Raw genomic sequence first — 18,232 nt, forward strand, 5'->3', positions numbered from 1 at the left:
ATATAAACTTCAGAGAAATCACAGCAGCTCATGTTTAGACAATCTTCTTCGTTCTTGTTGCTATATGGACCACTCAGAAAGTTTACCTGAACATCTGATGACATCATCATGGACATTCAAACTACAAAAGATGCTTTAACCCTGACATTTAGAGATCTTCTCAACTGTCTACCCTCAGAACTCAAAAACTGGTATGAAATTTGCCTCAATTATTAACCATTGTTTTTTTTGTCTCCATAGCAATGCCTCTTATTAAATACCTGATTGCTTGTACAGTAAGCTTAACTTCTACTTGGAAATACTGCTTTGGAAGAGAAAATTAAGGTAAAATGATCATATGGATGGACTCTAATCCAATATGACTTGTATCTTTATAAGGGGGGAATATTAGAACACAGACATGCACAGACTAAGGGGCAACCATGTGAGGACACAGCGAGAAGGTAGCCATCAAAGGAGAGAGACCTCAAAGAAACTAAACTTGATAACTTGATCTTGGACTTCTAGCCTCTAGAACTTGGAGAAAATATATTTTTGTTGTTTAAGCCACCTAGTAGCCAGTGTGGTATTTTGTTATGGCAGCCCTAGCAAACAAATACAATCACTATTAGGGAAAAAAAAATCATGTGCTTTGTTATTCCAGTAGAATGATTTTAACACTGATTACTTCTTACCTTGAGATTATAAAAGACGGTGATAAACATTACTGTAGAGTATATATGAGCTGTGTCCTATGAAACAAAGCTAGTTAACAAACACCTCTCAGCTGTAGATGATGCCATGTGTTCATCTGGTCAGCAAGAGGACATGAGTGGAAAGGAGAACCTTTTCTGCTTCAGACAAGCAACTTCCTGGGTTACCCTGAGTATGACAAAGAGGACCATTGCTTGGGGACCAGGTCTCCAAGCAGTCACAAGAGGCCTCAGGAACCCACAAGAAAATTGTGAAGGAAGAATATTACTAGCCAGGCCCATATGAATCTTTTCCTCCCATCACTGCCCTTTTGTGAAAAATTCTTCCAAATACACATTTTTGTCCCAAAATATCATGTTGGATGCTCGCTACTAGGAGCAAATTTTTCTAGCATCTCTGTTGGATGAATTTTCACACTTGCAAAATCACTCAGAAAAGAGTTCATCCTCCCAACACCTCCCCTGCACCAGTGTCCCCCTAAACAGCATCTGACCACAATATGAAGGAATTTACCTCCCAGGTGAACAGGTGCTTGAATGTGATTTAATTATCTCTGCATCCTCTCCCTGGTCTCCCTGTGAAATCTAGTCACCTCTCTGCATTAAAGCATTTCTGTGAGAAGCCCTGTAAGGTGCTGGCTATTCTCAATTCTGCCCTGCTGGTTTCTCTGAAGTGCCTAGAAGCTGTCCTCTCCACGCACAAACTGTTCTGACAAACTTCATTTGAATGATTTGGATTTTAATTCTCAGTTTGCTTCTGTTCCTAAGCTCTTACGGCTTTTTTTTTTTTTTTTTTTTTTTTTTTGACCAATTCAGAAAAAACATCACGAATAAAAAGACAAGGTTGGGCTTCCCTGGTGGTGCAGTGGTTGAGGGTCCGCCTGCCGATGCAGGGGACACGGGTTCGTGTCCCGGTCCTGGAAGATCCCACATGCCGCGGAGTGGCTGGGCCCGTGAGCCATGGCTGCTGAGCCTGCGCGTCCGGAGCCTGTGCTCTGCAACAGGAGAGGCCACAACAGTGAGAGGCCCACGTACAGCAAAAAAATAAAAAAAAATTTAAAGAAAGACAAGGTTACTCACAGATCTGACATGCTAAGCTTTAACTTAGTACGTTCTTAAGACTGATGTTTTCCAAGGAACAAACTTTCTTGTTTCCTGTGCAATAATAAAGGTTTGTTATAAAAGTTAAGTACAAAAAGTGAAAAAAAAATAGTGATATCTTCACAGTTGAGTTCTTAACATATTTTCTGATATATGTAAAAAGAGAAAAATTGGCAAAATGAGTACTATTTTAAAAAATAATAATTAAGCCTAAATCCCGAGATTTACCAATTTTATCAAATAAGAAAATAACATTTTATAAAATACAATTTTATGAAATATGATTTTATAAAATTTGTATAGCTAAGTAATAAATGATTTGCCCAAAAAACAGATTTAGCAGGTGGAGTCCAAGGGGCACATTCTACAAAATAAATTTATTGACACTGTAAAGGGTTACTAGCATAACATTGTGGTGGGAATAAAAAGGGCAGTGACCTTCTTCCTGAAGTTTAGGAGTGATCCCTGAATTGAGAGATATCTGAGTTGAAGTGGTCATTGGAAACAAATGGTAGAGACTGAAATCACAGAGAGCACACTGTATCAATTCCAGCTTCTGGACTCTGAGAAGGAAGGAAGAGCTTCAGATTTCACTGCAGAGAATGAGGCTGAGAAACTTTAAAATCAGATGGTTTTTCCCAGATCCAGGGGGCCAGCTAATGCACAAAAATGCTTAAAGCCAGAGAGGTATGTCACCTTTATTTCCTAGAAAAGATGTTAGCATTTTCTAAATCCTCATCTACCGTGCCTGGCATGCATCATTTTATAGCTTTCTGGAAGTTTCATCAGCACCACTTGTATATCTGTAGTACAATGTGTCTGTGGAGAGTACAGAATGCAGGTCCAGGGTGGGGGCAACGGACTCTTCTAGCTACCACAGTGAGTTGGCACCCCTGCAAACCTGAGTAAGGAAGACAACTTGCCTTTGGGTGGGTAATGTTACAATCTGCATGTCTAGGGGCACATATATAAAGACCGACCCTGTTCTGGGAATGATTATGATTCTGACTGACTTCAAAGGGGTAATTATGAAACCCCTGGATCGTCAGGTTCTGGATGTTCCCTACTTTTTCCATGGTGTGGTCATGACAGAAAGTGTGGCTGTACATATCTGGGAACATTTCCAGAAATGTCCTCCTGTAGGAGTTAATTATAAAGTAAATGTGTATGAAACAGAAAATAATATTGAAACCTATCAAGGGGAGCAGATCTTAAGGGTTAATATTGGACTACTTTGGAAAAAATCTTTTTCCCTTGGAGTATTAAGAAGTCATCACATAATTGCCATCTCTCCACATTTTGTTCTAGAGTGACTGGTTTATTGATATCAGTGTGAGACCTGTTTTAAATAAAAATCTATTTGTAAAAATTCAGATCTGTAATATGTTCTAAATATCATTATAGAGTGTCTTTTAACTATAGATTAAAAATCACTTCATTTTCAGCAAAATATTTTGATGTAAACATCAAATGTTTTGAAAACAAAGGGGATCTGTTTTTGTTGTTTTCTCTTTTATCTAATTTTTGTATCCATTTTGTCTGGGCATATTAAATGGTAAAAATATTTATAAGATTTGCACTAGGTGAATCTTCTTAAAAAGAAAATACTGAAGGCCACAGAGTCTGGGAATATTAATATCTTTTTAATAGATTGATCCCCCTTGATTTCTTATTCTGGAGTAAAGGTACAAGTTTTTCCATGAAAATTAGACACACAAATCATCTGACACAGTGTATGACAGATGGAAAATGATTGATGGGAATTTTGCTTTAATGCACATTGTTCATTGTAATTTTGTCCAACTTAATGAACTGTGAATTAATAACGAGGAGCAACACATTAAACATATTATAGTAATAAAGTGCTTTTATGGACATTTTTCATGTTTCCAGACTTTCTTGGCCACCCTGAACAACTTTAACTCAAAGGATTAAAAAATATTCACTTATTTAACTGTGTTAAAATAGTCAACTTTGAAAAGGATATTTTCCTGTATGAACTTTTTCCTAATTGATTCCATTTTGTTCTGATCAGTAAACTTACCTGCGTAAGCTGCACTATTAAAAAAAAGTGATCTGATAGAGTATTAGATGACATACATGACCATATTCCATTGTTTTCTGATTCAATGACATAAGGGAGTAAAGTGAAAAATTAATAATTATACATTTTTTAATTAGGAGAATAGAAAAACTAAATTTCTTGTAGAAATAAGCCCAAAGAGTCCTCATGTCAGCCCTGCTCCTCTTAAAAGACTGTGATGCTGTAATACCAATGGATAATCTGGGAGACTTAACCAGCTGTCATTAAAATAGATTTTACCAAGGCAAGGACAATAGGTTGCTAATTAGCAGTGAGAAATCAGTAGTCTTTTAGAAGTGTATCCTTTGGAAAGTGTGGGACATATAATAAATGAAAGCCTTTCATTATTCATTGTTATAAGCCAAATGTAGATTAAGTGTACACTACCTTCAATTCAGATATTAAGATATGCTTTCCTCAGTAATTTTATGAGGTAACATGTATAATGTCAAACATAGGCTAAGTCATATATTTTATAATCTTTCAAAAATTTTTAAAGCAATGTGTTAACACTGTAATGAATATAAAATGGATCCTAACTGCATATCTTAGAAAATGTGAATTTCATAGAATTATTTAAGAATGAATCCTTAATAGCCCATCTTTTTAAGTATGTTAGCTGAATGTTATGATTGTGTAATATCATTTTAGGGCATTACTATATTTTAAGAAATAAAATAATATTCAGAAGCATAATTTTGCCAGAATGTAAAATTTAAAACCAGAAATTTGACTTGTGAAAAATCCTCACATGATTATTGGCCGGTTAAAAAATAAAGCAAACCCCACAAACCTGATGCAAGCTATTATGTGCAAAATAATGTGCTAGTTACACAGTCCTCTGGGAAGTGAATGTGAGTCCCGATGCTTCTTTCTTGGTTTATTTCAGGTTGCAGGTTTTTGTTGCAGGTTTTTCTTATGTTTCCAAAGGAAACAAGTAAGCTGTCTCAAGTTTAAGCTTTGTCCCCAATAAAGTAAAAAATGTGCCAGATACCATTTGACTGGATGATAACTAAAACTGGACAAATATTTTCTCTCACTGGAGACTAACAGTGTTTTAGTTGTGTTTAAAATTTGTGATTCTCCTAAAAAAAGGGTACAAATGAAAACTTATGGTTACCAGGGGATAAGGGGGGGAGGGATAAATTGGGAGATTGGGATTGACATATACACACTACTATATATAAAATAGATAATTAATAATAACCTACTGTATAGCACGGGGAACTCTACTCAATACTCTGTAATGGCCTATATGGGAAAAGAATCTTTAAAAAAAGTGGATATATGTATATGTATAACTGGCTCACTTTGCTGTACACCTGAAACTAACACAAATTTGTAAATCAACTATACTCCAATAAAAATTTTTAAAAATAAAAAAATAGAGTACTACATGCATTTCTAAGAAATAAACATTATTTTCTTCATTCTTCTAAAACAAATATAAATAAAAAAATATAATTTGTGATTTTCAAGCTAATGAACACCTAAGAATGAAATTTGCAAATCTACATGTAGAATGTATAATTCTTTTGTTCAGAGGCAATGACCTTACAAAAGAACAAAACTTCTCAAACATTTCCCCATTTAGAGTAATGCTGACAATGAGTGTCTGGTGGATATCAGAGGGGCACAACTGATAATATATTTATCATGCTGCCAGTTTGCTAAGTGGTTTCATATTCACTAAGAAAGACTTGTCAATGGATACTGAAGAATAGGTGTGAGGTCTTTGTGCCAAGTCTCTGTGTGGTCTTTGTACCAAGTCTCTGTGTGTTGTCTCTGGGTGAGATCTCTGTGTGAAGCCTCTGTATGAGGTCCCTTTGGAAAGTATCTCTGGGAAATCTGTTAAATCTGTGCTAGGTTTCTGTCTGAGGGTCTGTGAGGCAACATGAGGTCCCTCCCTGTGTGAGGTCTCAGTATGTGATCTCTGAGAAAGGTGTTTGTGTGAGAAGTCTCTCTTTAGAGGTGTGTCTGTGAAGTCTTTGTGTATTGTCTCTGGGTCTCTCCATTTCTTTTTTCTTTTGGTCTCTCTATTTCTTGTCTTACTGTACCTTATGGAAGACGGAGCAGCAAGAGAAGTACAAAGGGACTTGCTTCTTTCTGTTTTCTTATTGTTCCATCAGCATCACCTGTCTGTGGCACTTCTCCCAGCAGGAGTCAGGGGGGTCCAAGTCCAACTTCCTCATATTCCCAGAACTCACTTCTGGGTGTCCCTGAGAGGACCCAGCAGCAGCCAGGCTCAGGTCACAGCCCTGTCAACTCTTTCCTCTGAGTACCGACCCCTCCCACAAGTCCTGGCTCCACTCTCACTGCTCTGCCCATTCTGGAGGCTGCCTTGGGAATTGGGGCCCAGAGGTAGGGCCTGGCTCCAGGGAGAAACCAGGGGTGTCAGCAGTCCTGTGCTCACTCTGCCCCCTCCACCCCAGGTCCCAGCATTTCCACATGTTGAGGGGCCTGACTAGTATGGGGGATGGGGTCCATTTCTGTTGTCATCTGGATCAGGGGCATCAGCTGGAACAGAAATCTCCACAATGGGAAAGACACCACCTGGAGCTGTGTCCACCATGCGCCCTGCACATGGCAGAAAGTGCCAAATCACTCTAGAAAAATTCTTCCTCATCTCCCTGCTTTTCCATATGGATGGGGATCAGGAGACAAGAAAAGCTGTGCTAGAGACAGATCAGTGGAACACTCCTGGATTGCACCCTGCCCCATCCATTTTGCACAGGTCACCTCCACACCACCACAAATCCTGTCTGATTGTTTCTTCACCTGCCAGGCTCTGGGGTGATCAAGGACTGGGAGACAGGCAAGGCTTACTACACAATCACAAGCCAGTCCCCACCTCTTCCCCTGGAGCAGTCCTTGGGCCATGTGTTTATGTGAAGGTCACCAGACTAGGAGTCACATCCCACGTTCCCTAGTCCTGGCTTTTACACCTATTGCTAAGTTATCCTTTCTAAAAGTCAAGAGGTGATGATGTGTAAGCTTATTAAATATAGTATTAAGAGATTAACCTTCCCTGATTTGCTTTACTTCTATAAGTTTGACCTTCTGTTTTGACCTAAAGGTGGTTTCTCTAGGTCTGTGATCTTAGAGTTGGAATAGGGTAGAGACCCTGGGGTGGGGCTATGATGAGCTACTGGACCCTTAACTTTTCCTCCCCTTTAGGCCTTTAGATGGTGGCTGTATGTCAGGGGGCTGCTCTTTCACTGCACATTTATGGGAATATGGTACCACTTTGCCTCCTTCCTTGGATCCAATGTTTTTTCTACACCTACATCCCACCCTAAAGTCACAGTGTTTGACCATCAGATAGTTACTACACACAGTCACACCCCTATTCCATTCATCCAAAACTCCTTCTCTGGGGTTAACATAGAGTGGAAGGTAGGTGACCCATGAACATAGCCATTCATTTATATGGGACTGGGCTCAACACAGCCCTCAGCAGCCTCCCTGATACTCCCCCCACCTACACAGACAGAGCTCGAAATGCCATCCTTGCTGCTGCTCTAAAGTGTAGGAAAAACAGAGGTGGGGGAGGGTGATGCTGTACATTTTTTTATGGCTAAGCTAAAAGGGGTTCATAGGGCATATCTCAATCCCAGCCTTAATCAGAGAGAGAAGGAGCTCTTAAGAGCAGATGTTGTATATTGCCTACCAAGAGATCCAGGGGCAAGATTTCTCCTGCTTCTGAACTCAGAGCCCATATTCTATTCTCCCCAAACTTCCATCCACTTGGCTCTGACACTTCCTGGAGCCTGAATGGGAATGTCCGGCCCTATCGTGTAAACCTATCCACTACAGTTGCATAAAGTTCAAAGTAGCAGAGAAGAAGGAGAAAGACTGGTTGAACCAGATCCTTGGGTGTGGGCTTCATAGGTTTTTCCCATCTCATTGTTAGAGTAGCTTTGGTTTGTGTAATGACAGTATTATAAGGTGCAATGAAGGGACACGAGACAAGGAGCAAGCTTGTGATGCTACTGTCAACCTCCCTCCATGCCCCTCCCTTCTAGAAGACAAAGTGCACAGCACAGACAGCAGCCATTACACTATGCTCTTATGAGAAAGAAAGAAAAAAATATATATATATGTATCGGGGAACATTAAATATGTTGGATGTGCTAATGAGAAAATCATTTTCTCTACATGGACTGAATTTTTACTTGGAGACATGTTTTCCTACTAAAGGGAAGACTAAAGAAGGATTTTACTGTTGACCAGGCAAGACACCTCCCCAAAGATGACAATGCCTTGGACAGTGTTGATGGCGGGCTGGGGTACCTGGAATCCTTGGCCCATACTGACAGGTACTAACTGGAAACAGACTCTTCTTGGAGGGCGAGGATGGGAGGCACATTAGGCCCAGCTGCTCATCGTCGAATCTTACACTTTTCAAACTATGTTGGTGTCTGACTTCCCTTTCCCTGATAGAACAACTCTGGCCCTTGGAGGTGGCTTGATGACTGCAGGCTATATAACCCATCATTCTCCCTTGCTCTGGGTAGGAGGTAAGCCTATGGTAGCAGAAACACCCACATACTGGGGCTTGGAATTCCTGTTTGTGTTCATTTAACTTTGTGGCACGAAGTCCATGGTGAATTGCTATTTTTTCTTCTAGGATCTGTCCAACAGCTGTCATGAGTGCCTGACCCTCAGCAGTCTCACTCTTCAAGATTGATCTGCTTTTGACTGATCTGTGACTCTGGGCAGTGGCTGATATGGGCTTGAATTTTTGCAGAGCATCTCGACCATTGAGTTTTTATTGGGGAAAATCCACTTTAAAAATAGCCTCATCCTTTTTCTGAAGAGGCTTTCTGGAGGGCTATGTTTCTTCTCTGGCATGAACTGGAGACATTTGCTCCCAACAGAGTCTGTTATTCCCCTGACCTGGGCAGGGTGGCTCATACTTCCAGCTTGAGAGGTCCCTAATTCTTTAAACCCTTCTTCATGCTCTCCTGGTTTATGCTTCCTACAGTCCTCTCTTTTGTAAGTAGGGGCAATCATCTTGCTCTGGCTCTTCCATGAGTCCTGAAGTTTTGGGCTCCTGATGCCCTAGGTTGCTCCTTTGGGCTTCCATAAGACCACTTGGCTCCTGGGAAGCTAACCTGTCTCTGGTGGGGACTCTCTGGGGATGGCACTGAGGCACCTGAGAAGCCAAGTTGTCTGCAGCAAGGAACATGTGTTTGGGAAAGTCCTGAAGCTGGTTGTCTGATTGTACCTTTACTTTGGACTTAAACTCACTAGCAACCTCCATGTTAAGGCATGGCTCACCTGAATGTTGGAAAACAGACATTCTATGTAGTAGGAAATTTTAACTGGTCCCTGGTACCTCTAAACTCCTCATATGTACATATGTGGTTTGGAATTTTGTCAACACTTTGGTTTCCAAGATAACACTAGACTGTGGTTGAAGAGCAGGGGACTCCTTGGCCTCCACAACTCCCTGGCCTCTTCACCTCTCAAAGATTGGGATCCTAAGTTCACCTCCATCACTGTTACCCTATGGCAGGGGTCTCGTGAGGCCTGGCCACCATTCTCCTCTCTTGGCTCATTCCTGACCATTTCTGAACTTGGACCTGGCTGTCCCTCTTGACCCATTTCACAGTCTCACTCTTCCAGGTTCTGCCCACAAGGCTGAGTGTGAGGGATGGAGAAGGTGGCCTGCCCTCCTGTCCAGTCAGAGAAGCCTTTGAGGGCCCATGGTAGTCACCAGATGGAATCCCTCTCAGGGCACTCTGGATTTCCTTACACACAAGTGAGGGGACAAGGAGAGGCCTCATCAGGGTAGGAACTGACTCTCCTGTTATCACCTCCTCTCCTGAATTAGCCTGAGGAGGTTTTCCCAGGAACTCAGCAAACTTGACTGTTGAGTGGGACCCAGATACACAGGTGGCTGAAGGGAAAAGGCAAACTGCAGAATGGTGGAGGGTTGAAACTTTTTCAACTTAGATTTAGGGGCTTGAGGACCTTGAGGGGTAGGGTCCACCTGTGCTTTACCAAAAACCTTATAATATGTGCTTCCAGCACCTCTCGAGTGTCTGGATCAAGGAAGGAAACCCTACAGGAGGTGTTCATACAGGGTTCCCAACCCTTCAAGATTTCTGGTTTCCATGTGAATATTGGACTTGGAAGAAGCATGCTCGAGGACAAGGCAGGATTGATGCACATTCACAGGAATCAAACCCTCATTGATCTGCCCCAACTTTTTGCCCAAATGGCCTTTCAAAATGTTTTCTAGATTCTTGTCTAAGCTCCTTAGTAAATCAATTCCTGAGTCACTCCTCAAGAGCCTCAAGTCACTTTTTGACTCCTCAGAGTTTACCTCCTTAAACTTCACTAGGGAGCTTTCTGAGCTTCTGGAGAGATCTTTTGGGATCTTCCCCAGAATATGTCCCAGGCCCTTGCCCAGTTCCTGACTTAGCCGGAACCCCACCTTCTGTGCATCCTTGTTGCTTTCACCTGTAAACAAAGAGCGCTGTGAGGGTCCATGCTTGTCCTTTGCCTGGCATGTCCCTGGTAATTCTCCCTGAAGCTGCCTTATCTCTAAAGGCTCTTGGATCCTTTGTGGCAGCTCCCACCGGTGTTGGATGAGCCACTTTTGGAAGTGTTCTTTCAGTTGCTTCTGGAGCTCAGGACTGATTGGAAAATTCTCAGGAAGGATGGAGGCAACCCAGCTGTCCTCAGGAATGTTGGAAGTGAAGACACTAAAGAGTTCCTGAGATCTTTTGACTACAGAAGATAAAGCCCACCCATTTTCTAGTTGCTTCTGCAACAAGGACCATTCTGAATGTTGAATCCCAGTTGGGGTAAGAAATTGTACCTTATTCTGGGCTGTAGGGCAAGGTGCTCCACAGGCCCTAATCTGGGGTAGAGAAGAAGGTGGTAGGATTGGGAGAGAGGATTTGAGATGTGCCTGGGTTTGGACCTGAGCCAGAAGTGGAGGCTGGAATTGAGGTATTGTTGGAATAAAGGGTCGAGATTGGAACTCTAGATGGGACAGGGGCTGGAACTGGAAAAGCAGTGGAGATATGTTAGCTTGCATTTGAACTGGGCAGGCATTCGAAATTCCATTGAATAAGAAAGAAGGAGACTGTGGTGCTGAAAAGCTCTCGGAGATCCAGGCAGTAGCCACCAAGGATTCACTGTGCAGAGAAGGGAGACCCCAGAAAAACTGGTTATATTTCTGCTGTAGATGGTCCCCCAAGACCTTGGGATATGAGAACTGCTGAAGACAAGGCAGCTGCTCTGGTTTGTCTTTTATGCTCCAGAAAATTTGGGGGTTGTAGTGTTCTGCTCAGTACCTAGTGATTTCAGCATATTCCCCAAAGAATTCAGGTGGCAGTTTGGGCTCATTTGTTTTAGATGTGATCCATTGTTTTCTTTTTCCTTCCGAATCTTGATCTCAACTCTGTTTGTGACTTGTATCTCCAGGAGGTTCTGGTCATCAGAGTTGAGCAAAGGAGGGGTACTCAGCTCTACCTGTCTGTCTGTGGGGCCTACACAGAATGAGGCCTCTGGTGGGTTGTGGGAAAGGTGCTTTTTTTGGGACTTGCTCTGTGATGAGGTTGATAGGCACCAGGATTTGGTAGCTGCCTGCCACCAGGACAGGGCTGAAATTGGACAGCTTGAGTGGCCAAGGCCTGAGATGGCTAGGATGATGGAAGATGACCAAGGAGTATGTGGAGACATCCTCTGTGGGACAGTGCCCAGTGGTAGTACCATTGAAGAGTCACACTAAGAGTCAGAATTGAGTCTGGTGGTGGTAGGGCAGAGGAGGCTGTCAGAGGGCAGGCCTATGAATCAGGCAGACATGATGTGGGAGAGGAAAGAGCCAGTGGCAGGGGTGAAAGGCTATCCAGTGGAAGAAAAAGCTCTGGTGACTGAGAGGCACTCAGGGATGTATGTGAATGAACAGAAACTGAGGAGGTCGTTGGGCCTGGAGAAATGGAAGAGGCCAGATGTAGATGGCACTTGGTAAGAGGAACCAATAGGGATGTGGCAGGAGCAGTATCTTCCACAGGCTCCCTGCATGGCTGGTGGGCTCCAGCAGGCACTGCTTTGCACATCTCACCAGGAGGGTCTTGACATGAGAGCTGATGAAAGTTGCCCTTGCCAGGAAGCCTTCCCAGGCAGCTGTAGGAGAGCAGATGGGGCCAGGAGGGCTGGACAGGACAGGCAGTGGTGGGCACCTGCAGCCCAAGAACCCTCCTCTGCCCCCACACTGACTTCATAATGCTCCTGCTCTCCCTCACCCTAGGGCTTTAGCCATGCCCTCCCATGGCTCCCCCTCCCATGACTGGGGTCACATTATAGCCTCTGGGAGGAAGGATGACCCAGCAGAGAAGGGGAAAGATTCTTTATCTTTGCAGAAGTGAAACCAGGTTGTGAGTCCCCTCCAGTTCTTCCAGGCAATCTCTGCAAGCTGGAAATCAGGATACTGGGTCATGGCGGTGAAGGCAGAGGCTTAAGAGTCTTTCAGGAGGCTGAGTGCAATGGCCCTTTAAGGGAAATCTTTGGAGGATTAGACTCTGGAGACCAAGTATCAGTGTCCAAGGCCACATGTCCCTGACCGTGATGGTAAGGATCACTTGAAAAGGGTTTGTCCTTTGCAAAGTGCTTCCATGTTAATTAACCCCTGTAGCCCTTACAACTGCCCTGTAGGGGAGAAAGGTCAGTGGTCATCACACAGAGGAATCTGAGCAAAGTTAAACAACTTGTCCAGAGTTGGACTTGGAGGTCCCACTTCCCAACCCAGACACCAATGGCCCACCACAGTCCATACACCCCATTTCTAGGTCCTTATGGCTTCATTCTAAGCACAAATTTCTGGGAAGTATCTGGGCTCTGATCTCCTTCCAAGGAGCCTCCCCAAGGCTCTGTTTCCTGAAGAATAAGCTCTGCCACTGGCATCCTCAGAGACCGTGAAGCTGGGCCCTCAGGATTAGGAGAGATGGAAGCTAACTCTCGGGGGCATGCAGGGCTGAATGGCAAAGGCTTAGCTTTCAAAGATCTACTTTTCTTCCTACTCCTGCTCCTCCACTTCAGCTCTACTTGATGCTGAGAGATAAGAAAAAATGAGGGGCTAACACCCAACTCTCACTCTCCTCTATCTAGGCAAGCTGTGTTCATGAACAACATGACTTTCTACATTTAACTAAAACTCTGTGGGGTTTTTTCACCTTTTACTTATTTTTAAAGTGGATAACAATATTTTCAGTTTTTCTTCTTTGAAGAGTGCAAAGGATTTTTTAAGTTTTAATCACCATAGATTTCTTCTGTCACTGTTCCTCTGATCAAGAAACACACACATTCTCAGACTTAAATGCTCACGTGAGCTTTGTCAGATAGGATTCTGCTTCCCAAGGCCAGACCTCCACTCCAGCCTCTTCTCTCAGGCTCTCAGGGGCTCAGCATTGCCTTTAGATCAGCCCCAAAACAGAGGAAGGTCTCACTTGAGACACCCGCTGTGGGAAGGTGGCTGGTGAACCAGGGCTCAGGGATCAGCCTTCCTGCAGAGACTGAACTCTTAGTAATCCAGTCCTTGACCATTAGTCACTGCATTTGGGACTTGCCCTGGAACCCTCTACCATACCTGAACTCCTGGTCTAAGATCTTGGGCTAGAAATCCTCATGCCCACTCTAACCCCTCTCTGGCCTGCCTTTTCCCTAGAAGGATGATGTTCTATACTTTTCTGAGAGTTCCCATCTCAGGAGTATCTCTAGGTGGTTTAGAAAAGTGGAAATAAGAATAAGAAAAAAAGAGATAATCTCTGCTGGGATTAAGCCAAAGGTTTCTTACCTTCCTGATGTTTCCATGTTTCCTAGGTGGTGCTAAGAATGGATTACTCTGGAAGCAGGGGAGTAACATTAGGTAAAGTCCCAGTCCACACAGGAACAGCAAGGATGATATCAATCACCCAGGCAGTCCGGCTGGATCTCAGCCAGATAGCAACAATGTTTTTCAAAAAAAAAGAGATTCTCCATCTTCTGAATTGCATTGCTGCCCTCAGGCAACAGAGCACTGGGAGTTCACTTAATGGCAGAAACCCAGGCCTGCATCACAGAGCTGTGGTCTTGTCACAAAGGGCTCTTGAGTGTGGAGGAGGGAGCAATAAGAGAAATAGGCTGAATCACTGCCCCTCCTTCCCATCCAACCCCACAGACACCTGCACCCTCCTGGGGCTTCCAGATCCCTCCTTCCAACTACTCTCATTCTGTCAGAGAGACCTTAGCCAATTTTCTGTTCATTCCATCTGGAACCTGGTGGCTTCATCCATTAGAGATCTTTACTTGAGGCCCACCAATTTTATAACTCTTGAAAATCTTAAGTTGACCCTGGAAGATTGGCTATTTCACAGAAATTTTTACACTCAGGATTTCCTTTGTCCTCAGCTCCAACTTTCCCACATCATTTTTATGTCTTGTATAAACCCAGGGATAGAACTTGAATTTCTTTTACACTTACTTAGTTTTGTGAATTTTGAATAGTGTATGTTTTGCCTCATTTTCTATCAGAGGGAACTACACACAAAAATTAAAATAATTTATTTTTCAAAATTCATAAGTATGAAAGAATTATAAATAGTTATGTAATAGGGAAGAACAAATCTGACTCCACATTAGATCTTTTTTACTTTAATCTTTATGCTTTGTTGCCCGAGCGAACTCTGTCCATCCCTGTGACCTAGTCTGGCTCTGCACTTTTTGTAAAACAATGTTGCCTATAGCCTGAAATATACAGGATAGCCTATTTCTAAGGCTCTGACTTTTAAGAGCCCATTCATGGAGATTAAAATTTGCAGAACAGAGAATAATAATTGTTTTGTTGGAGGTTTACAGGAACATGTGACCTGACCAGGATCTGACCCATCTAGCCAGCTGCTAGAACAAAGGATCCAACACCAAGATATTTGCAACAATTAGCCATGCCCCTCCCTCACCTTGCTTTTAAAAAGGCTTTGCTGAAAGCCTTCAGGGAGTTTGGGTTTTTTCCTGGGCATGAGCCACACGTCTTCTTGCATGGCACTGTGTAAACCTTTCTCTGCTCCAAACTCTGATGTTTCAGTATTTAGCCTCACTGTGCATCAGGCACACAGACTTGCATCTGGTAACAGTTAAACCTTCAAATGATATTTTTGTAAGTTTGTAGCGTTTATAATTCTGGAGTTAGTAAATCTTTAAACTGCACAGAAACTTTGGGGACACACGCACATACACACGTACTCATTTTCCTTAACCAATCTAGTACTTTCAAATCCAATAATCCATAATTTTCTACTTAAAAAAATCTTTCATATGTTGTCTCAACCCAATTTCTTAGTTTGCAACGATAAGACAGTCCCCACTCTCCAGGTAAATTTTGAAATATGTGGTCTTAATCCATTAGGGCTGTTATAACAATATACCATAGACTGGGTAGATTAAAAACAACAGACATTTATTATCACAGTTCTGGAGGCTGGGAAGCCCAAGATCAAGTCACCAGCATGGTCACCTCGTAGTGAGAGCTCTCTTCCTGGTTCACAGCTGGAGCCTTCTCTCTGTATCCTCATATGATGGAAGGAGGCTAGAGATATCGCTGGAGTCTCTTTTATAAGGCACTAAGCCCATTCATGAAAGCTCATAAGCACTTTTCCATGACCCTGCCTCCTATCTTTAAGAGTTAGGATTTCAACATGTAAATTTTGAGAGAACCTGAACATTCAGACATGTACACTCATACTATACCCAGAAGCTAGGAATGGGTTAGGGTGAGCCAAGGTCCTGACCCTAAAGGGCTGTAGGGTGAAGAGTAGGACTAGGGGGTCAAACCCTTGGGGCTAAGCCAGGTCTTGAGCAGCCTCTTCATATAACCCTAGTGTGTTATGTATGTATTCTCTTTTCTGAGTGTGCCTTGTCTTCCCTGCCCCATTCTCCCAGGCCCCTGAAGCTTCAAGTCCAGCCTGAACCATATAGAAAGGGAGCTTTGAGTCTTACACAAAATTCCCTTATGACACCACCCTCTATCCTTTAGCAGTAACACAAGATTCACTGAAGGATTTGCATGGTAAATTTGTCTTAATGCCCCATGAGGGCTTTAAAATAATGTGTATTCTCTGCTTGTTGGTCATAATTTTATACAGTTTTAGTGGGAACATGGGCATGTGAGTTTATTTGGCTATATTGCCATGAATGTGCACTTTCACAAACATATCTTCTACATCTACTATTTTTCTTACAATCTTTTCCTCCCATATGATATTCTCACCTTAATTCAACCTTTTATCAAAATTTAGATTTAGGTCTGTCACCGGGTGGACATGCTTTGTAATAAAATAGCTTTAACTGAGGAGGTCAGTGGAAGGCCTGGACCAGCTATCTTGGTTCCATGATAGTAAGCAAAGGATCACAAACTACCATGTTAAACTTAAGCACAAAGCAAAGTTTATTTAAGCATAGGTACACTCTCAGAGAGGGAGAGAGAGAAGGAGAGAGAAAGAGCAGGCTATTTCTGAGAACAGGCTATTTCAGTGAAGTGAAGCAAGTCCAAAGCAAAGTATATCGAAGCAAAGAAAGGTACACTCTCAGGGGTGGGGGTGAGGGTGGGGGTGCTGTTTCTGCGAATTGAAAGCAGCATTCCTATAAAGGCTTAAGAGCGCTTTTAAGGAGCATTTTGCAGGGAGGTGGGGGTGAGTGACAAGGGATCATTATTTGATTGATAGTCCTGAGCTATGTAACAAGTTTTCTTCTGAGCATGTTCTCATCCTTGAATCCCCAAGAAATTCCTACTGGGTGGGGGGAGGGGCAAAACCACATGTAATTTATTGTAATTATGGTATAATGAGTTTGGATTTACTATAGGTTATACGCCTCTCTGGTCTGGGCATGCACAGCCTGGAGAAGTCCCCTCGTGTTACTGTGCCTCTCTTTATCAGGATAAGCTGCCCACCACACGACCATAGTTTTGCCCGTTCTGGGTGGAGTCAAGGGAGAGTCCCCAGATGGCTGGGTGTGACTCAATTTCTTCTTCTTGTCTTTCTCACCACTGTCACCTCCTTGCTGCTAATGTCTGACTAACTACTTAACAGGTCTTCTTTGTATTCATATTTGCTGTCTAAATTTTCTCTATTACTTTATTTTCAATATGTTTTGTTTGATGGGTTTTTTTTTTTGAAATTTAAAAATCTTATGATAACATTTACCTTGATTTATTTAATTGTTGTTCTACTGTTATTGATTTCTGCCATCTTATTTTATGCTTTATTTTCTACATTTTCTTTATTGTTTCTTTTTTTTCCTTCTATGGCATCTTCCATTTTACAGGTCAAGGGTACTTATGTTTGTTTGACATTTGGGAATTTTTAATATTGTAATGGTTTTATATCATGAATTATGTTAATTTTCTCCTCAATTTCTTACCTGTGGATGAAAAATGTTCCCTGCCATATCAGTAGACAAAGGATGTTGCAGCCATCAAGTCAGACATCAAAGCAGGAACCCTCAACTGTGCACCTTGAGGGGATTCGGGATGGAGAAAAACAGGGTACTGATTCTAGAGTTAAGGGGCACATCAAAGGAATGATTTCAAGAAGCCCAGATTCTTTCATCTTCTCATACATAGAAACGTGCTAAAGTCCTTAACTTGAGATGTCTAGTTTCCTTTAATTAATAGTAATCTTTTGATGTTCTGACTACCTGGTTTTTGTTGACTCCTCCCTTAGGTCTTCTGAGCAGTTCCTCAGAGTGATCTGACAGGCTGTGTTCTGGGCTTAAGTCCTCAGAAAATCTGCCAAATAAAACATAATTCTCCTTTTGGGTTGTGCATATTTTTCAGTCAGCAGTCTTGGCAACCAATGAAGGGGCCCAGAGCAGACTTTTCTTCTTTGCCTGAACTCTATGAGGATCCAGAGTCTTGGCACCAGCAGAGGCTTCTTGGGCCTGTCCACTTTCAGAGAGTCAGGACGAATTTGGGCGAGTCTCTCTTGGTTCTTGGATCTCCTGTTTTGGTTGATGATCCCAAGTTTTATTCAGTGGTGTTAAACTCTTCTCGAGTAGTAGGTTATCCTTGAAACTTGGTTTCAAGAAGGAGTACCTGGGTCATCCTCAGTGAAAGACACTGGGAAGATTTTTACTCAGTTTAAACACTGAGAGCTTATCCTCTGTAGAAAAACACTGGGAAGACTTTTGCTCAAGTGGATTAGCCTCACTTAAAAGACACTGGGAAGATCTTGCTCAGTTTAGACACTGGTTTATCTTCAGTTGAAAGACTGGGAAGACTTTGCTCAGGTGAAAGACACTGAGTAAAATTTGGACTGGGTAATTAGGTGGAAGACTAACTTGTCTTACTTGAATTGGCTACTTTAAT

At 42.5% G+C, this 18,232-nt stretch overlaps 1 protein-coding gene across 1 annotated transcript; it reads right to left on the reverse strand.

Annotated features, from left to right (window-relative positions):
• Positions 1 to 6,340: 6,340 nt before the first annotated feature.
• Positions 6,341 to 13,886, reverse strand: LOC115840064 (spermatogenesis-associated protein 31A3-like). Its single transcript, XM_030832479.2, is given in 13 exon segments — positions 6,341 to 6,453; positions 8,170 to 8,611; positions 8,776 to 8,920; positions 8,922 to 9,159; positions 9,500 to 9,834; positions 9,836 to 9,982; positions 9,984 to 11,160; positions 11,163 to 11,630; positions 11,633 to 12,021; positions 12,256 to 12,310; positions 12,753 to 12,945; positions 13,688 to 13,780; positions 13,782 to 13,886. Coding segments are annotated over 13 exon segments (3,900 nt in total).
• Between the last annotated feature and the right edge of the window lie 4,346 nt (positions 13,887 to 18,232).

The sequence above is a fragment of the Globicephala melas genome, chromosome 6, assembly GCF_963455315.2.
Source record: "Globicephala melas chromosome 6, mGloMel1.2, whole genome shotgun sequence".
Lineage (NCBI taxonomy): Eukaryota > Metazoa > Chordata > Mammalia > Artiodactyla > Delphinidae > Globicephala > Globicephala melas.